This window comes from Urocampus carinirostris, chromosome 7 (assembly GCF_059441175.1).
Source record: "Urocampus carinirostris isolate Australia breed hairy pipefish chromosome 7, RoL_Ucar_1.0, whole genome shotgun sequence".
In the NCBI taxonomy this organism is placed as follows: Eukaryota; Metazoa; Chordata; class Actinopteri; order Syngnathiformes; family Syngnathidae; genus Urocampus; species Urocampus carinirostris.
This window is the reverse complement of record NC_142355.1, coordinates 39,844,227-39,866,049: the sequence shown is the minus strand read 5'-3', so window position 1 is coordinate 39,866,049 and position 21,823 is coordinate 39,844,227. Positions and strand designations below refer to the sequence as shown.

At 40.7% G+C, this 21,823-nt stretch overlaps 1 protein-coding gene across 1 annotated transcript; it reads right to left on the bottom strand.

Annotated features, from left to right (window-relative positions):
• Positions 1-16,260, bottom strand: hdhd5 (haloacid dehalogenase like hydrolase domain containing 5). Its single transcript, XM_088340934.1, has 8 exons — positions 16,048-16,260; positions 13,710-13,919; positions 13,512-13,624; positions 12,440-12,533; positions 10,936-10,969; positions 2,917-3,091; positions 557-745; positions 1-483 (listed from the first exon to the last, which is right to left on the bottom strand). Exons 1-8 carry the CDS (start codon positions 16,132-16,134, stop codon positions 99-101), a joined length of 1,287 nt encoding a protein of 428 aa, XP_088197060.1. The 5' UTR covers positions 16,135-16,260; the 3' UTR covers positions 1-98.
• Positions 16,261-21,823: the final 5,563 nt, after the last annotated feature.

The following is a 21,823-nucleotide window of genomic DNA, read 5'->3' as shown; positions in this document are numbered from 1 at the left end:
AACAGAATATTTTGCTTTTATGGCTCATCGAGTAAAAAGGGTTACGACGTAAATTGTTTAAAAAGAAAATCCACAAAGTAAGGTCAATGGCTGGCCAACTATTGCAAGGGCCATTCCTCATGCTGGAACACTAAGTCGACAGCGTCTTTGACATCCTGCACCACGAAGGTCGGCTGCGTGAGGCTGGGTTCAAAGTCAAAGTCTCTGTGGCCGTGAAAGATGCGCTGCTCAGTCACTGTGTGCCCCGTGTCCGGCGGCAGTTCCTCTTTGCTGTATACGCCCGTACACACTAAAATGGAATGGCACGCTTCCGGTAGATCCGAGTCGGAGCCCAGGACACCAGTTGCGCCACCAAGCTGGCTTGATGTCATTTTTGGGGCTTGAACACTTTGATTTGCTCGCTTCTGCGTCTGAGAATACTGAGCAGACTGGAGGTGGCGGTTGTAGAGATTGGCACCGTATATGTCAGCCATGGGGTTGTCACTATAAAGAAATTTCGGATTTGAATCAGATTGCATAGGCAGAAATTGGTGTGGGCCAAGATTGAGTCACTCACCCTATAGCGTAGAGCCTCTTCACGGGTGTGGCCCAGCCGAGTTTCTCAGCTTGCTGCCTGACCAACAGCTCGGCATAATTATATGTCACCACGCTGGGTTTACCGATCAGAGCCTCGTACTTGAGCTCGTAACCAGTCACTTTTTTGTAGAGGCTTTCCAAACAGACCAGGAACATGCCATGGCCAAACCTGTTAAAGGACCACAAAATGAACAATAATTCCTCAAAAATACTGTAAATTCCAGACTTAAGAGCTCACCTGATTAAAGGCATATATGCAAATTTTGGGAACAAACTTAACTTTGTTTTTGTACAGGCTTTACTGGATTTTAAACTGCAGTCTTAAAGAGCCATAATAATAATAATAATTTCCTTTGTATTGTCATTCTTTGTAACAATGTACACAGAACGAAATGTCGATACACCTGACCCGTTGTAGCAATGAACCAATTCACATCCATTTCTTACATTTTAAAAAGCGAGGAAATGTTTTGTACAGAAAAGTAACACAATGTTGTCGCAATTAAAACAGTCGTTTAGTGACTGTCGGGAGCTGTCAATCTTAACCAACACATCAGTCAATAGTAATTAATTAGGCATTATAATAATATGCAGGAGTGCAACGATAATCACGATACATGCTTGGAATCTCTCTAACAAGTAGTGTCGACTGATTGAATATTTTAAAGAGGCAGCAGGTGACTAATAAATTAACGGGTATATTTTTTCTATTGGGTCAAAAACTGACGTCATATTAAGCAGTTATCAGTCCTATAACTGTCAGCCCGATAATTATCGTGTACGCCTTCTTAGTTAGTAACTAATGTCAGCACATATGATTTTTTTTTTAATGAACTAGTTGCAATACTTAGTCTGGAAGGGGAGAACTTAAGATCACTCACATGGTTTTGCATGTCTATAGGCTGTTGTGATGGTACGGGCTTCTGAATTTTAGTCGGTACAGTACAGTGAGTTTTGTTTTTAGTATGATTTTGTGAGTGGCAATTAAAATAATATTGACTGTTGCGCTACTTGGTCGAGATAGACAGCTGCGAACAGAGACCACATTGAGTGTTTTAAAAGTGGCACAATGTGTTACTTTTCTGTACTAGACATTTCCTCGCTGATTCTACCAAGATCAGGATCTTTCTCTATAAAACAGTGGGAATCTCAGTTATCCTTTAACACACGTCATTAATTAAATGACAAGACATTTGGCTACTGTTGGGAGTCATAGTTACTCTCGCTGTTTACCCGCACTTCGTTGAATCTCTTCACTTCAACATTCAGGGCACTGGGCGGAAATCTATCTATCTATCTATCCATCCATCTACCCTGGTCATATCCCTCAAGAGGGGTGACCGACAGCAAGACAAACACATACAAAAACAAAGAAAATAAAAACTGAAACGGGACACAAGAAATCGGCCATGTCACTCTGGTCAAGGTGACACAACACACTCTTCTGTTCAACAGCAGGGTCCGACAGCTTTCACTTGTTTACCCGTGCCATATGGGTTCCCTGCCCATCCCTTAGAATGTGTCTAAACATCCCACTATCCTTTTACAACACCTCTCCACTCATTCCTATCACCAACAAGAGGCTCTAGCTTCCACTATATTTAGACCTCTTCCCTGCAGTGCACTCATAATACCATCCATCCACGTCAATCGCGGCCTTCCTCTTGGTCTCCTTCCATTTACTTCTGCAATGTAGATCCTCTTCTTCAACATTCGCTCCTCATCCATCCTCTTCATGTGTCGTAATCTACCGAATACTCTCTCATCCACACGCTTGCTCAGTTCCCCTACTACTCCAGTTCTGTCTCTCACAATTTAATTTCTCAATCTATTCAATCTTGTCCCTCCTAACATACTCCTCCAACACGTCATCTCAAAAACATTTAATTTCCTTCTCAAATCTGAGTTCAGGGTCCAAGTCTCTGCACCATACAACACAGTTGGCACAATCACACTCTCATACAGTCTCTTTTTAACATCCATACTCACTCTTGTTGCTCATCACTCTCCTCAGAGCACCAAAAACCTTTCTTCCTCTGTGCAATACCTTGCACTCCATTACAGAAATCACATGGCTTCATTTCCTGCCACAGGCCCTTGCAAGGCTTTGTTTTGATTAAACAGTTTGCTTCGCTGGTTTGCACCAGTTCGAAGCCAGCTGCTAGGCGCTGGCCGAGGGGCAACGCAGCTCGGGAGATCCAAGAGAAGGACCCGGCCCCAAACACCCTCGTGGATAAAAAAAGAATAAGCCTAATCGTATTGTAAACCCAGTGTTCAAATCTAGAAAAAAAGGGCGGTTAGTAGTCCGGAAACTATGGTAATCTTTACAAAAATATCCACCTGGGATTATGGGCCTCAGCCACCCACAGAAGGTCCATATTACAAGCTAACACCGGAATGTGAGGATATTGCACAGAATTCCACATCCCGCCCGGATTTCCATTGGTTAAGAGGACATCAATAATGAGCTGGAGGTTGGTCTCCCATCTGATTGGCTCACCAAACAAGATGACAGCTATTAGGAAACAAAAAGAAAGTCAACAAAAACAGGAGCACTGCAATGAAAAAAAATACACAGAATGTACAGGCTATTTCAGAAATGTACAGGGGAATCAATACACGAATGTGAATGACTGTATCATGAACAAAAACATATATTCACATTCTTAAGATAAGATTCGTAATCACAATTGTTTTACTGTAATTATGGATATTGATCATGTTAAATCTTTACATACATATTTATGTATTTGATTTAGGTTCCAGTTAAAATAAATTATATCGAGTGAAAATTGTTGTAATATTGAAATAAGTCACAGCATAAATGAGATGTTTGCTAAAAATATTTCTTAATTATCTATTTATCCTTCATTTAGTCATAATTAAAGAGTTCAGTTCGGGGGCCACGTGGTAGAAAAACATTCTCACGGTGGCAGCACTAGTAAATTAATGACATGAAATGTGTGCCTTAGCTGGAAGGCCGGGGGCCTCTCGAGGATCACAAATTAGGATTCAGTGATGTTAGATTTGATTATAAAACAATTAATGGCATTATTTCTTTCCTCAATATTTTCCTTCCCTAATATTTAATTTCATGAAGTGTTTATCAATTGTGCATTTGTAAGAAATGCACAATTGTCAGAAAGGGAAAAAGCAAAAAACCAAAATAATTTCCAATAGTTTATTTAACTCTGGTAAACTTGCAGACTGGAAAATGACAAAATTGCATACAAACACAACAATTAAATGATTGATTAAACGAGTTTTTTGGCTTTTTATTTTTCTCTAAAAATATTCAGTGCTGAGGAGAGAGAGGCTTTCTGGAAAGATTAGTCCGACTGTGTGGCAAGTGCGAAAAAAGGATGGAAAGTGTTTAATACTAGGTGACCTGAATGCTAGAGTGGGTGATGGAATGGTTGAAAATGTGATCGGTAAATATGGAGTACCAGGAAGAAATGAGAGTGGGAAGAAATTGATTGAGTTATGTGTGGAAAATGAGTTAGTGATTGGAAATACATTGTTTAAAAAGAGGGACGTAAATAAGTATACTTTTGTCAGAGTGGATGGTGGTGAGATGGTGGACAGATCACTGATGGATTATGTAGTGGTTAGGAAAGGGAAATAGGTGAGAATGTCAAGAGTTGAATAAGGCAGAAAAGGAAAGAGTTTAAAGAGAGAATAGGGGAAGAGTATGAAGGGATTAGTGGAAGAGAAGTGGAGAGTGTGGAAATGGAATGGAAGTGGTTTAAAGAGGCAGTATGGAGAAGTGCGAAAGAAGTGTGTGGAATGAGAAAAGTTGGTTGAGGTATTAGGAAAGGAAGTGAATGGTGGAATGAAGAAGTCTCAGAGGCTGTGACAAAGAGACATGCCTTTGAGGAGTGGCTGAAAGATAAGAGTGGTGATGCGTATGAAAGGTATAATGTGAAGAAAAGGTTGGTAAAAGTGGTAGTGGAAGCAGCGAAAAGGAAAGCAAAAGATGAAAGGTGTCGAAAGATAGGAGTGAACTTTGAGGAAAGGAGAAAAGTGTTCTGGAAAAAAGTGAAAAGAGTAAGAAAGAGCAAGTCTGGAAAGGGAGAGAAAGTGAAAGATAAGGATGGTCGATTGCTGGTTAGAGGTAGTGCAGTCAGGACGAGATGGGCAAAGTATTTTGAAGAGTTGCTAAATGTGGAGGATTGGAGAGAAGTGAGAGTCGAGGCGATCGATGATATGGAGAGAATGCCTGTGTTGGGTGATTTAAATGTGAAGCCTGTGGAAACAGGGGAGGTGCAGAAGGCAGTGAAAGAAATGAAAGGGGGGAAGGCACCTGGGTTGGATGGTTGTACTGCTGAATGCTTGAAAAAAGGTGGCACAGCTATAATTGACTGGTTAGTACGTTTGTTGAATGTATGCTTTTTAATTGGTGTGGTTCCTGTCTATTGGTGTAGTGCCATTGTATAAGGGTAGAGGTGATAAGTATGAATGTAGCAATTCGAGAGGTATCAGTTTGTTGTCTGTGCCGGGTAAGCTGTATGGAAGTGTCTTGATTAAGAGAGTGAGAGGAAGAACGGATGAGGTGGTGATGGAGGAGAAGAGTGGTTTCAGGAAAGGAAGAGGATGCGTGGATCAGGTGTTTGCAGTACGACAGGTGTGTGAGAAATTTTTTGCAAAAGGTAAGGATGTTTATTTGGCTTTCATGGACTTGGAAAAGGCGTATGACAGAGTTGATAGAGAGGCGTTGTGGCAAGTGATGGTAATGTTTGGATTAGGTGGAAAGTTGTTGGAAGCATTGAAGAGTTTTTATGCTAACAGCAGAGCTTGTGTAAGAGTAGGGAGTGAGACACGTGAGTGGTTCCCTGTGTTGACTGGTGTGAGACAGGGGTGTGTGATGTCACCATGGTTGTCTAATGTGTACATGGATGGTGTGGTGAGAGAGGTGAATGCAAGAGTATTTGGCAGAGGTGTAGAGATGATGGACAACAGTGGAACGGTGTGGCAGGTAAGTCAGTTGTTGATTGCAGATGACACAGCGCTTGTGGCTGATTCTGAGGAAACATTGAGAAGGTTGGTAACGGAGTTTGGAAGAGTAAGTGATAGTGAAGATAAGTTATGTGTGAATGTTGGGAAGAGAAAGGTGATGAACCCCCCAATTCCAACCCTTAATGCTGAGCGCCATGCAGGGAGGCAATGAGTACCAATGTTGTAAGTCTTAGGTATGACTTGGCCAAGGCTTTAACCAGCGACCTCCCAGTCTCAGAGCGGGCGCCCTACCATCTAGGCTACCGAGCTGGTGTGCTCTGAAGAGAGTGATGAGCAACGAGAGTATGAGTATGGATTTTAAGAGGGAACTGCATAAGAGTGTGATTGTGCCCACTGTGTTGTATGGTGCAGAGACTTGGAGACTGAACGCAGATTTGAGAAGGAAATTAAATGTTTTTGAGATCAAGTGTTTGAGGAATATGTTCGGAGTGACAAGATTGGATGGATTCAGAAACGAAATTGTGAGAGACAGAACTTGAGTAGTAGTGGAACTGACCAAGCTTGTGGATGAGAGGGTACTCGGTTGGTTTGGACACATGGAGAGGATGGATGAGGAGCAAATGTTGAAGATCTACAGAGCAGAAGTAAATGGAAGGAGAACAAGAGGAAGGCCGCGATTGACGTGGATGGATGGAGTTATGAATGCACTGCAGGAAAGAGGTCTAAATCTAGTGGAAGCTAGAGCTTTTGTTGGTGATAGGAAGGAGTGGAGAGGTGTTGTAAAAGGATAGTGGGATGTTTGGACATGTTCTAAGGCATGGGCAGGGCACCAGTGAAAGCTGTCGGTCCCTGCTGTTGAACAAAAGTGTGTGTTGTGTCACCCCTGACCCGAGTAACATGGCCGCTTTATTGTGTCACGTTTCATCTGGAGGGATGAAAGCATGACCAACTTAGGTATCGAGGTGCCTAACTTGTTTGGGTGTTTGGGCATTTGGGTTGGCCATGGTCCAAAAATGTTTGTGTGTGTTTTTTAGTATTTTTTTCCCTTTGTTATTGTACGTGTTTGTCTTGCTGTCGGTCACCCCTCTTGAGGGATGTGACCAAGGTAGATAGATAGATAAAAATATTTACCTGAATATGGGAACGTTGCTGTTAACTTTCATAATTATTAAGGCCAAACTAAATAAATGCTGATCTTGAACCATTGGGAGAATGTGGAAGGTTTTGTCTCGTTTGAAAGGTAACACTGAAGTTTTTTCCCAAACCGAAATAATCACTGTAAATGCTACAAGCATTTTTTTGCACTCAAATGCCTGCAGAAGAGTGTAGCATTGGCATCTTAGCTGGAAAACAGGTAAGACAATAGCTTGAAGCCTTACCTGGTACCTTGTCAAATTAGATCGCAATCTGAAAAACTACATTGTATTTTACACATTTTTCTAAGAGTAGACTTGGGTATTTCAAAAAGTGGTCATTCGGACACGACAAGTTTACAACACTAGAACCTTTGCAAACGGTTATTTTACTTTGGCCAATTTTTAGACATTGTGAAAGAGTTGTACACGTTTGATTTTTTTCCCTGCGTCTCTATCACTATTGTGCGCAATTGTGCGTAAAAATGAATCAGTAGTTGCGTTACGCACAATTATAACAGGGTCTAATTTAAAAACAATAGGGACATCTTCAAATTGATTTATTCGGAATTTCATTGGCTAACCGATGTGTCGATCGTCATTTGAATTGGTCACTATTATATAATAATACATTGTACTTTGAAGCGCCTTTTAGGACACCCAACGTTGCTGTATATATAGTAACAAAAGACAATAAAGCAAAAATAAGGTAAAACAAGCAAGTAATAAATAGCAAATACAACACAGTAGAGTTAAAAGGGGTGGTATGTGAGGCAGATGGTCAAGAAAAGGCAAGTCTGAAGAGGTGAGTTTTGAGGAATTTGAAGGTGGACAAGGTCGCAGAATTCCGGAGGTCAGGCGGCGATGGGTTCCAGAGCTAGGGGGGCAGAGCGGCTGAAAGCTTAGATGGGCAGCGGGTATAGTGAGATGGAGGGAGGAAGATGATCTGAGGGTGCGGAATGGCGTTGCAGTGTGAAGAATCTCGGAGAAGTAGGGAGGGGTATGGTTATGAATGACCATGTAGGTGTAGAGCAGGCTTTTGTAATTGATTCTATGGTTGCCAGTTGAGTTGCTGAAGGTCAATGATGAGGTGACAAGGCTATGGACAAGGATGGCAGTGGTGTGGGGGCTGAGGGAAGGGCTGAGATGGTTGATGGAGCACAGGTGAAAGTAGGCTGACTGGGTGATGTTATTTATATGAAAGTTAAAGGAGAATGTGCTGTCGAGGATGACAACCACTATTGGCTATAGTTATTCGGAGGTAAAAAAAGGCGTCCTTTTTAGTATCCTGGCCTATATAGGCTAATGCGGGCAGTGGACCGTGAAACAAAGTCTAGAATTGGCTTAAAAAGATGTCAAAAGTTCAGAGGGTAACGGCCTATAGATAATGATTTCACTAGCCGTTTTATTTGTAATTATTATGGGGCTAAACATAGAGCTAACAAAATAAAATGTACACCGCTGCAGAGATTTTTTCCGACTATTTTTTTTATATCTGTTGGCATTATCTTGGGTTTTGGAGGAAATATTTTACAAGGTTGGATTCATTAGACTCTCGCGCATGTAAGGAGACCACGATCATGATTTATACCCGATTTATAGTTTTCGGGTATCTTGTTTCAGACTTATCGTGATGTTTCTGTGCCGAGTACATTGTTTAAATGGTGACATCGTACACTTCTCAACAGTCTGACGGCCTGTGGTTCTTCAAAAATAATAGCACCTGGGAGTCAGCTGCTATTTTATTTTTACATTTTTCATATTGCCTTAAACAGCGTGTCCGTGAGTTTTATTTCAAGTAAAATAATTTTTTTATGGGTTTCCTAAATGTTTTCTGGTTTACTAATGGCAGTCGGCAAATACCCCTACAGTGGGTGCTTTGCGAGTGGCGTCTTTGGTGACATCCAGTGGACATATTTAAAACAGCAAGTCATTTTATGCAGCTCATTTTTCTCTTGTGCTTCTCTCAGAATCACCCTACACAAAATATTATGGCGGGGCCATGAGTGTAACACATGTGCTAAAGAGTGTAATTTGGTATTTTCGCGATATGATCACAGACTTCTTAATATATCCATTTAGATCAGGGGTCTCAAACTCAATTGACCTAGGGGCCGCTGAAGGCAGATCCTGGGCCGCATCAGGATTTCCACAAGAAAAGCGCTGATAGAACATTCCAATGTTCTCAAATACCTATATTTTTAACACAAAATAATAATTAAATAAATGAAAATGATCATACAGCAGATACAGACGATTATTTAACCTTAAACTTTCTGAACATGAATATAACATTAAACCTGAACTGTTCTAAATAAGGCTTCTCTTGCCTACTTCTTGCTGCTAGAGACCTGGCAGCGCTTCTTCTCACAAAGCCGAGCCACATTTGGCTTGAGAGAGGAAGCAGTGGAGACCCTCAGTAGGACTTGAAGGTGCTCGTCAGTAAGTCTGGACCTGTACTTGGACTTATTGAAGTTCAAGGTGGAGAAGAGCTTCTCACACAAGTATGTGCTTCCAAAAAGCCTGGTTCACTCTCTCATCTCCCTGGTATTTTTCGTACTCCTCAGCATGTCTAGTTGTATAATGACGTCTCAAATTGTATTCCTTGTGCACGGCAACTTTTTCAGTGCAAATAAGACATGTTGGGGCGCCCCTGTGCTCAACAAAGAAATATTGCACTTCCCACTTTTCCTGAAATTGTCTGTGCTCATCATAGACCTTTCTCTTCACTGCAGGCTTTGAAAAAGACATGTTTGAGGCTCTGTAATATGTTTTTCCACTTCAACCGCAGTCAGTCTCGGGTTTAAATTCGCGGGTTTAACTTTGCGCATGCGCCTCAGCAAAATGTGGCGACTTTCTGTATTGGTCCGGAGCTGTGTCAGCATGAGCTGTCATGCTCATGTTCAAACACAGAGAACAAGACATGAGAGCCCGCTTCGTTCATTATTAACCACGCATTTTCTGAGCGATTCACTTGTACAGTGTGAGCTGTAGCTTTTGCCGCGACTGAAAAAAATCGCAGTGTATACCCGGGTTTACTGTTAAATTTCAGTTTGACCGGGGCACCGGACAGTCCGGTCGATATCCCGCCCACCAGACCCATATACCTAACGGTGATTGGTTCATACAGCTCCCGCCCACCAGACCGATATACCTAACCGTGATTGGTTCATTCAGCTCCGCACACAACAAGTGTCATTCATATCACTTTTGCGGGCCGCACTAACATTAATAACTTTCATATTAAGACGGGCCGCAAATTATCGTCCTGGGGGCCGCAGTTGGCCCGGGGGCCGCGAGTCTGAAACCCCTGATTTAGATGTTATTCAGTCCCTACAGCAATCCATATGCTGTTTTAGCAAAAAGTTCTTGAGTATTGTTAGTTCAAACCAAACAGTCGGGGCAAAGGACTGGTGTGAAGCTGGTATTTGGGAGATTTTCCAACTGACTTAAGTATTGGTTTTGTCAGAGCCCGCCCCTTATAGTATACAAATAATTACAAACCATTTTGTCAGCGCATGTGCAAAACCCTTACAGCCTTGTTTTCTACTCACAAGCTCAGAATTTTCGGTTGTTGTTTTTTTTAAATTGTAATAAAAGCCTCAACAGAACTGCTCCTCCAAGTGCTCGTTTTTGCTAATCTAGTCTTGCATTAATTTGGAAATGAAGAGGAGGAAAAAGTCTGTCCTTTAATAATGATAATATTATAATTATTAATAATAATACATTGTATTTTGAAGCGCCTTTCAGGATACCCTAGGTCGCTGTACATGTGAGTAGGACACAACAATAAATGAAGAGTAAAACAAGAGTAAAACAAGCAATTAATGAATAGCCAATCAAACACATTATAGTTAAAAGGGGTGCTGTGTGAGGCATATTGTTAAGAATAGGCAAGTCTGAAGAGGTGAGTTTTGAGTCCGGATTTGAAGGTGGACAGGGTCGCAGAATTTCAGAGGTGAGGCGGCAATGAGTTCCAGAGCTGGGGGGCAGAGCGGCTAAAAGCTCTGCTCCCCAAGGAGAATTTTCTCCAAATAATACATTTTTTTATGAGCTGCCATTAGTCCAAAAACATTTTGATACATTTACTGTTGGTAGAATTGTAGTCAAAATGCAAAATTCATTAGTTTTATAGAGATATAGAAAAACATTTTGGTTCTCAATGTTGTTTGTAGGCTAGTAGAAATAGTGTGAGTTAGGAAATCATTTTAAGATGATTTCAGCTTTAAACATATTTTCCAATGGAACTGTGTGTTATATGCGTACATACCATCTATTTGCCTTAAACCTTTGGTTGGAGGAATCTGTGGGACAGGAGTGTATAAAACACAATCGTTTGTTAGCATAATGTAAACACTTCCTCAGTTATGTGCAGTCAGGGGAGGCAGGTGAAGTTCTGCCTCAACTGTAATCATAGAGATATAAGATTGAAAATATATTTAATCGTTATATTTATCCAATGTTGAAGTTCTTTTCCCTTTAACTTTACAATTTTTGAAAATTAATTTTGAAAAATTCTGAAATGATCACATAGTGTTATAAATATGAATACAATTAGTGTGTTAAGTATTATTAGACTGAATGTCTGCAGATGCATCGTGAGGCAGGCAATTCTCTTTCCTCATGGCAAGGGCGATGGTCAAGGTTCTTACACCTTAATCACGGCCAAATTCAAGCACTTTTTAATGACTTTCAAAACCATTTTTCCCCTATTTCTCCAGTATCATTAAAAGAAGAAATGAGGTGTAAATTATGTATTTTGCAGAAACACATAGAGTATATATCTGCGACTTACGTTCAGTATTCGATTTTTAAGCTTGCATGTGCATTTATCAAGACATATAATTTCTAGATCTTGAGTAAATAAAATATATTTGTGGATCCGAAAAATCTTGTTTAAATTATTTTCTAACATTCTCTCCTTATACAAGTATTGGGTAAAATGACAGAAATATGTAGCTCACATTTTCAGTTGCATGAAGTTATTTCTATTACAATTTACACTACCTTAATTTTTTGCATGGCTCATAATAAATGTCCATAATCAATACAAAAATCATTGCACTAATACACAATTACACATTTCATAGTGCCCTTTTTCAGGGTACCAGGCACATGTCCTGATGGGGGCAATCCAAAGGGAGTGAAGACGCTTCACAAGACAATGCTATACGAACTATTGCCAGCTGCTGTTAATCACGACGAATGAAGAAATGCAATGGCAGTGTCAGCCTCATCTTAAGCAGACATGTTGAGAAACATGGCAACAATTTCAAGCATTTACAAGCATTTCACCCCAAATTTAAGCATTTTTCAATTCTTGAAAAATAAAACATTCAAATTCAAGCATTTTCAAGGATTTCAAGCACCTGCACAAACCTTGTATAGTCTCAGCAAGCTAACAGCAAGTCAAGCCATCTATTTTTTTCTCACTGCATGGACATTTTTATAATGGAAGATTATTTACCTATTAATTCGTGTATTTAAAGGGAGCAGCATATAGACTTTCATTTATAAGCTAAAGTAGGACAATATTCCAAGCAGCAATTGCGCCAATATTGCATTCTTGCTCTACCAGTCAAATTATCAAGTTAATTTATCCGTAAATTCTGACTGTGCCTCAACAGACATGAACCTCACCACATGTCACTGCTGTGTATGCATTTTAGAATAGTTTTAGATGGAGCTCTGATTTCAGATTAACCGGCAAGAAATTATGATTTTTTTTTCAAAGTTAGATCTCAGCGAATAGACAAATGAATGTAGAAACTCACACTATCTTTGGGTCTTCTATCGTGATCCACAATATCAAGAAGCGGATAGCCTTCTCTGAGATGATCTATGGTTACAACATTCTGGAAGCCCAACCTGAAATTTAGCATGTCAAGGAAATTTGTTGCAGCAAACAACATTAACAACAATAAAGCCCTTGAAATAAGAAAAATCTGATGACAAGCCATGCTTCATCATAATCCTGTCCCCTTAATAACACTTGAGGTACATGACACGCGGAATCACAATTAGATCACCATTAATAGATATAGTATTCTGACAATATTTTTTTAATGAGTGTGAGGTTTTTCACTTGGGACCAAACTTGCCCAAGACAAGCAACAACTATAGGCCATATCAATAAATGAACACATGAATTATATTACATAATACCTGAATATACCACATGAAATTGCAATTTATTCATATACTTACACTTTTGTCATTTATTTAAGTATTGATTTTGTCATTTAATTTGTTGTGTATTTTGTCGAACGAGGAGGCGTGTCTAACTTGCTGAGCTTTTCAAATTTGGTTGTTCAATGAGTGCACCGCTCAACTGCAATGCCTTTCTTTCCTCAGAATGAGGAAAGACATTAGTAGCCAATCTGTTAGTCACTGATCAAGCAGTAGGTGAAAATCTTTGGCAACTGGGCCCCCCTCTTTATTTGAATAACATTTGGTTGCGACAAAACACAGAAATAAATGACAAAGAGCATATATAAATTAATCATTTGCATTTGTCATATTTAAGTGATTTATTTGTGTTAACATTATTTTTATGTTGGTTTTTATTCATTTATTTCTACATATGGCAGGATATTTCCTCCATAGTTTTCCAGCAAGGATGATATCACCAATATATTTTGTTTACATTAAAGACATAATATTTGGAAGACAATACCATATCTTTCTGTTTGTTTTCTCTTTGAGGGAAATCTGCAAAGAAACTACAACACATGCATAGGGTCCAAAGTTTTTTTCCAGAGTCGAAGCGCACAAAACAAACAGCACGTATACGCTTAGGTAGAACAGTTGATTTGGGGCAAAAGTAACTGATTTCTAACAGGATACATTTGAGCCAACTCTTCAACCGGACCCTGCCCTGACACCAGCACACACATTTTGTGAAGGTGTGTGAACATTCGCAGTGGACTGTGGGACATCATCACCTGTTCGGGGGACACCTGAGCGCGATGAGAACCAAGAAAAACGAGTTAGGGTGCTAGATGACCACGTTGGGGATAACCATTTAAAAAATAATTTCCTTACTTCCACATCAAGCAGATTTGAGAGATGTTCAGCTTTAGCCTGCCGCATGCAGTTTCCAGCGTTGGTGACAAACACCACGGGCACTTTGTATTTGCCTTGATGGTCCACGAGGTTCTTGAAACATGTCTTGGCTGCAGGGATGGGCGTTCGACCGCGCACCAGCACTCCATCGATATCAAAAAGGAGACCAAATGAGGCCTGAGGAGAAGACTAGGGAAAGATGACACAGAAACACAGCGACAGACGGAAGTTATTGATTAATCTTCCAAAGTGTGGAATAAATTTTTTTTCAGGAAAATGACAATATACAAGGAATTCTGTCTTAGTTTACGTAAAAAAAATAAAATTGCCAGGTTGGCATGGAAATAAAGTCAGTTTATCTGACTTCTAGATATGGACGAATGAAAATCTCAATTTCTGGATTGAAGAAATCTCAACAAGAAAGGTTTCACTGATTCCTTAACCGCCTCAGTCATCAGGGCATCACAGAGGACTCTGGACAGTACTCTCCACTAATGACAGTTCTGGGGTTTGGGTCATAGAATAGTTGACACCTTTCCATTCCTTGACGTTGTCTGCCCAGTTCCTTTTCTGTCTATCTTGATACATGACCACCAACTGGACTGGACTGCCAACACAGAAGCTCTATGTAGGAAAGGCCAAAGCCCACTTTACTTCCACTTTACAATTACAAAATTGCACAATTACCTGATCTTAAACCAGCATGCGGGCAAGGAACAACTCAAAAACCTCAGTGTGAGGAAAAAAGAGAAACCTTCACTACACAGCATTATCTCCAGACAGAAAAGCAGCTGCAGCGAAAGACTGCTGTCACAGTCTTGTACCATGGACAGACTGAGGTATTTTGTTCCTCATGCCATGAAGCTCTTTAACTCCACCCGGGGGAATAAAGGCCCACATTACACCACACCCCCCACATTGCATATTACCATATTTTTATTGCAGTGTGTATTCTGTGTAGCACTATCTAGATACTCTATATAACACGCTACATTGGGTATTAACACGTCACATTGGGTATTTGTGTATTGTATTCTTTTTGCTTTATTATTGTTTTGTTCTTCAGCGCAGGGATGCTGCTGGAGGTGTGAATTTCCCTGCGAGGATGAATAAAGTAGCTATCTATCTAGTGTAGTTTTTTTCAGTACAGTTGACAGCAGTTCTTCATAGGGTCCAGTGTTCAGTCTGATGGTGTTGCGCACCGTTTTGTTTGTCACATGCGCTAAGCAAATTATGCCTAGCAGTTTCCTGTAACGTCGCATCTCCATAGCCTGGATTTTCCTAACCAGCTTTGCTGTGAGAGTCCAGGTCTCGCAAGTGTAGAAATTGATGGAAGTAAGCAGGACTTGCATGAGTTTGATCTTTGATTTCACTGCTATGTTCTTGTCCTTACAGACAGTTTGAAGTCTTGCAAGTGTGGCTATGGTTTGATCAATCCTGGCCATGATTTCTGGTTCTGACCCTTCTTCTGGTAACACAGCTACAAGATACATGGATTGGTGAAAGGTTTAAGCTCTTTGTGGTTATGGTGATATCTTGGGAGGTGTTGTTCTTTTTTTTCTATGCTGATTTAATTCCAACATTGGGTTGATGTTTTCTCCAGGCAATGAACCATATCTCTGAGTTCCTGTTTATACATCAATGTCATCAGCAAAACAGTATAGGCTTCAATGCTGACTGTACCTTCATGTTTGTAAAGGGCTTTGGTCATGACGAAACACAAACTATAGTGACAGACACTGACTAAGTGGGCTATAATGGCTAGCAGTCTGATTCAATAAATGTTTAAACAGCTTGATTTTATCCTTGCTCTTAATGTTTAAACAAATAAAATCCAAACCTTTCAGTTTTTACAACAGAAAAGTGGTTGGAGTATTTTAAATATGCATTTCCCCCCCTAATACTACATTAGATTACATGACTTAACTGCAACTAGTAGGTTCACTATTGACAAGTTTATGGTCTGGGCGAGTGTTTCTGAATATTCTTTGGTAAGAATAACAAGGTATTCGTTTTCCTACGCAAAATCTCTGCCGAAAATAAAGTATTAATTGTCCATGAGAGAAGCTCAAAAATGCTCCTTCCGAACTACTGTATCTTCTTCCAGTCGCCGCGTGCATAGTTTCAGAAGAGTTTAGCGTGCATTGCATTGGCTATATTTTGACGCACGTGTACTAAAAGGAAAGTGGGTAGTAGCTAAATATATATATTCCCAAATGTGTTTGGTTAACAAAATGAAAATGTAGAATTAGAATGTTCCTCTGCCTTGACTTTTCTCCATTGACCTGTAAATAAAAAGAGAGAAGCTATCACTTACCTGGCTGTAAAATTTCCTAGCTGGTCCTTTGCTTCTCCATGGCAACGATTTACACGCACTTTTTAAACACCGCAGTAGCAGCAGCATTATTAGTGTGTTCGAATGCCGCGTTAATGCAGATCAAACGACACTGTAGTGGTAAAATTGATCTTCAAAGTCACACAAGAGTTAAACAGGGGTGACCCACTATAGTTCAGAAGCGGTTACTATTTATTGGGGGAACACTGCGCATGCGTATAATTACGTCAAGCTTCCCGGAAACGCCCACTGAGCAAGTTTAGTAGACGCTTTTTATTTTGGTAAAACGAAACTCTGACTTTCAGATGAGCTCTTCTTAAATTAAAAGCAATTATTTAGTTCCCAAACCAATGTATTGTATTTTATTATTAGTCTGGTTTATTTAAGGCCCGCGAAACGACGCTAAAAGAAGCACAAGATAAAATGAGCCGCAGTTTTCAACAATGTCCACTTGATGTTGCCAAAGCCAGGCACCACTCTTAATCACTGTGGCAGTTTTTCTTTCTCCCTCTCTTTATCTTTATTTTCCCCCCCTCCTTCTGTCTCTCTCATTTTCTCTCTGTCACTCCCTTTTTAATTTTTCCCTCGCTCATTTTCTCTCCTGTCTTCTTTGTCATTCTCTTTATTTCTCTCTCTTTTCTCTCTTAATTGCCCTCTCTCTCTATTTTTCCTCTTTTTCTCAGTGTTTTCTATTTTTCTCTCCTGCTTTCTCCATGTCTCCCTTTCTCTCTTTATTCTTTGCTCTTTTGTTTCTTTCAGTGTTTTGTATTTTTTCTCTCTTTCTCTATATCTCATCTTTCCTTTTCCCTCTCCTTTTCCCTTTCTCTCCCTCTTTTCTTTCTTCCTCCTCTTCTTCTCTTTCTTTCTTGCTCTCTGTCTTTCTTTCTTTCATTTTTTTATCACTCTTGCTCCACTGCTCTCTTATGCTTCCTTTCTTTCGCTTTAATCTACTCGTCCGGCCCCCTTGAGTTATTTTCTACTATTTGGCCCCTGAGTTAAAATGAATGAATGAATGAATGAAAACAATAACTCAACAACAAAATAACGTTACATAATATTTTCGAAAAGGCGTAGTAAGAAGCAAATGCTTATATTACCGACCCCTTCATCTTCCCCACCAAATATACCAATGATATAACAACAAATGTAATGATATTAATAATAACAGTTTTGATATAAGAATAGCAACAATAACACAAAGTTAACTCGACGCACTATTCCCAATCTCCCGCACCACTCATACCCCACCCTCCTCATCTCTTTATTCCGCCAGGAATGTTCCTTTGTATCTAAACCTGAACCAGTTAATAGTTGGACACCGTTTGATCTCGTCTTGTAATCCGTTCCAAAGCTGGACTCCACACACAGACACACACATACTTTTCCTGGTGGTTCTCACCTTTGGGATTATGAATTCACTACTTCCCCTAAATTCTAATTTCCCTCTTTCCGAATGAATAATTTACGGATGTTTTCTGGCACTATGTTTTTGTTGACCTTAAATAGCAGTTGTGCAGTGAAACATTTTACTAAATCATCTAATTTTAATAATTTGGACTGCAGGAATAAAATATTAGTATGATCTCGATATCCTACCCTGTGTATGGTTCCAATTTCACGTTTTTGGAGGATAAAAAGGGGCCGGAGTGAACTTTTGTAATTATTGCCCCAGACTTCTGCACAATATGTTAAGTATGGACGAACTAGACAACAATATAATAAATACAATGCGTTATAATTTAAAATGAATTTGGCTTTAATAATTATTGAAATGCTTTTAGATGCCTTAGTTTGTATGAGTCTGATGTGTGTTTTCTAACTTAATTTATTGTCTATTATGACCCCTAAAAACGTAATTTCTGATACAATGCCTATTGCAGCACCATCCATTTTTACTTCTAAATCTTAATTTGCCTTGCGATTACCAAAGAATATTACTTTGGTCTTATTTGAATTTAAAGATAATTTATTTATATCCATCCATACTTTTAGGTTAAATAATTAACGATGAATGCAGGTTACCAAATCAATATAGTTATCATTTGAATAGAAAATGTTAGTGTCGTCTGCAAATATTACTATTTTCAATAGTTTTGAAACATTAAAAATATTGTTAATATATAAATTAAATAACTTTGGACCCAGGATAGAACCCTGTGGTACTCCACAAAAGATGTCCAAGTATTCAGATGATAATTCTCCCAATTTTACATATTGCTTCCTCCGTCAAATAACTTTGAATCCATTGCAAAGCCACGCCCCTGATGCCATATCTTTTGAGTTTTTTCAATAGTATAATCTATAAGAGTATATTAAAATTAGTTAGGGTCTGGTAACGTTGGTCTAAAAAAAAATTAAAAAAAGGAAATTGACAAAATAAAAAAATTAAAAAAATACATTTTTTTCTGGGGGTAACAGTAGCAGCATGAAGTCATACAATTATGTAATCTCCCTCTTGGTGAGCCTCGTGTTATGTAAAAAGACGAAAGACGGATTGAATCTTGAGTATTATTACAATTGAGAGTCCCAGTGTGTAATATTTCACCACTAGATGGCATTGTGTTCAGTGGCCAGCTCGGTGGCCTTGGGGGTAGGGCGCCCGCCCCGAGACTGGGACTTGGTTGCTGGTTCAAGCCTCGGCCGGGTCATCCCTAAGACTTACAACATTGGTACCCATTCCATCCCTGCTTGGCGCTCGGCATTAGGGGTTGGAATTGGGCGGTTTGGTCACCTAACACATCAGTTGGGTTGAGCGAGGGGTCAGTATCAATCTCCCAGAAAGAGTCAGAAATGTGAATGTGTTCTTGACTCTAGCTCCCTCCCACTAGGGGGATATGGCTCTGGTATATAAATAAATAAATATAAATATAAGATGGCATCTGGTTGTCTGGTACGAGCGAAGGCCAGTGAGTGATACAAGGCACAGGCAGGCGACAGGATGCCTGACGATCTAAGTGAGATTCCACAGTGTAAAATAAATAAAAAATTCTCAACCTTTGTTTTCTTTTAAATAAAAATTAATATTGGTATGAGGGCGGCATGGCGGTTAGGTTCAGGGTTCAAGTCCGGCTACCGCAGCCTCCCTGTGTGGAGTTTGCATGTTCTCCCCATGCCTGTGTGGGTTTCCTCCGGGCACTCCAGTTCCTCCCACATTCTAAAAACATTGTCATGTCGGGTTAATTGACCAGTCTTAGGTGTGAATGAGCGAGTGGGTTGTCTGTCACTGTGTGCCCTGCGACTGGCTGGCAACCAGTTTAGGGTGTCCCCTGCCCACTGCCCGAAGTTAACTGTGATGGGCTCCAGCACCCCCGTGACCCCTCTGTGGATAAGCGGTGCAGATAAAAGATGGATGGAACATTGGTATGAAACTTCATAAATTTTTGCCACATATTCAAATAATTGTTTTTTTTCAACTGGATGAGTTTTTTGTACCAATACGTGGCACTAAATATTACACACTGTCTCTTTAAGTCGTGCCGCCTGCTTATATGTCGCCAACTCAAAATCTGATTGGCTTAACCAACAGCATTATTGACACCCAGGTTATGATACAACAACTTTCAGATTGCTTGTGAAGGCCTCCGGGCAGATTTCTGATCCTTGCAACAAGTAATGGGTTAAATGTGATTAGTTAAATGCTTAAATATCAAGGCAAATTTGTGGAAGCACTGTAACCAGGGGTGGGGAAGCTAAAAGACTGTTTAGAATTTTTTAATAGGTATTTAGGGAGAAAATATGATTAAATTAAATGATTTTTATATTTTTACACCAGCAGAGGCATTGCAGGCCCTGACGGCCCACCACTGCTGTTAACTGAAATCACCACCATCAACAAGTTTGAATGTGGGTAAATTTGTCACAGACCAGAAACGGACACAGGACCCAATAGCGCTCATTTTCTCAGTTTTTATTGACAAGGAGGGTGTAAAAGATGGACGGAGTCCTCTTTAAACCCAACATGAACTTGTTTATTTACAGAACACGATATAGCGTCTTTGCTAGTTTACAACATGTCTCCAGATCCCACGCGGTCTTCCTGTGTGTCCCGTAATAACGCGTCTGCCGCGCAGGCACAATCAATTACCGTACATGACATCTCCCCCCCTTTTTTTTTTCTTTCAAAAGAAACAAATAGCAGCATCTCACAAGGCTGTCTAAAACAATAATCGGTAGATCTGACATTATCTTACCACTCTCCCCAAAGGCCATAATGAATTTTAACTCATTCACAGGGTCAAGTCTGTTAACAGGTTTACACACCCTTCCAGACCTTGTCACAATCTGTCTTGGTGGAGGTGTGTCGGATGGACCTGTAGCCTGGACTGCAGGGACAGTCTCTTCTTGAATGGTAGACTGTAACTGCACTTCATCGCTTTCTGTAGACGATGCTTGAGTGCGGCGTATAGCTGACGATGTCAGGAGATGACGACGATTCCGCCGTAGAACAGCACCGTCTTGGGTGGTGATATTGTAGGATCTACTTGTAGCAGCCTCTCCTGAGACCACAGCTGGTCTAGACCATGACTTTTCTTGATCCAGCCTGGTGTAGACCGTTGCTCCTGGTTGTAGAGCAGGTAGGAGTCTGGCTCCGTGACGGCGGTTGAAGTAATGAGCTTGCACTGCTTTTTTGCTTGGCGTCGTTCACTTTTACCGTTTTCCTGCTGGGCCATCTGGGCAGGAGATTCTTCTCCAAGGTTGGAACTGTCGTCCTGATCCTCCTTCCCATTTCCAAACACACTTGGCATGACATCACTGTGTGCTTTAACTGCTTGGACAGCCCTGGCCACCACACTGATGTTTTGGCTCTCTCTCTACATTTGACCAGGCCTTGGTGCCCCTGGTGTAGTTTCTCCAGAATTTCGGCTCTCATAGAACGTGGCACGACAATCCTGCACCCTCTTAAGACTAGTCCGCCTTCAACGGAGAGCTCTGACTTCACTTTGGTAAACTCCCTCGCATCCAAAGGGACACTACTTATGTGTTCAGGCCACCCTGACCTGATAAGCTTACTGACAAGCTGTACCTCTGTGTCAGTTGCAGTGACGTTTCTAATGTTTTCAAGTCTCTTTGGTGAAGCTGGTATTCCCCCGACTACTGAGGCTACATAGCAGGCTACATCACTGTGTGTATCCACATCCCCTTCACTACATGTCAGTGGGCTGCGTGACAGTGTGTCTGCTACCACAAGAGTTTTACCTGGTGCATACTCGGCCACCGCGCTGAATCTCATGAGCCTCATCAGTAGACGCTGACATCTGAGAGGAACATTTTCCAAGCTCTGATTGTTGATAAGGGGTACCAACGGCTTGTGATCTGTCACTAACCTGAAACGTTCAAGGCCATTTAGGTATCTGTCAAACTTTTCACATGCCCACACACCTGCCAGACACTCCTTTTCTATCTGGGCATAACGTGTTTCTGCAACAGATAGTCGTCTGGAGCAGTATGCCACTGGTTTCCACTGTTCTCCATGAAGTTGTAACAGCACACCCCCCAGTCCAAAACTGCTAGCATCTGCTGACACTGCCGTGGGTTTGGTGACATCATAGTAGGCCAGCACCGGTGCAGTAGTCAGTAATTCCTTTATGTTTTCGAAGGCTGTCTGTTGAGCATGTCCCCACATCCAGTTATTCTTGTCCTTCAGCAACTCATGGAGCGGCTGCCCCACAGTGGAGAGGTTGGGAATGTACCTGCCAAGGAAAGTCACCATTCCCAGGATTCGCTTTAGCTCAGTGACATTTACTGGAGGTGGCATTTT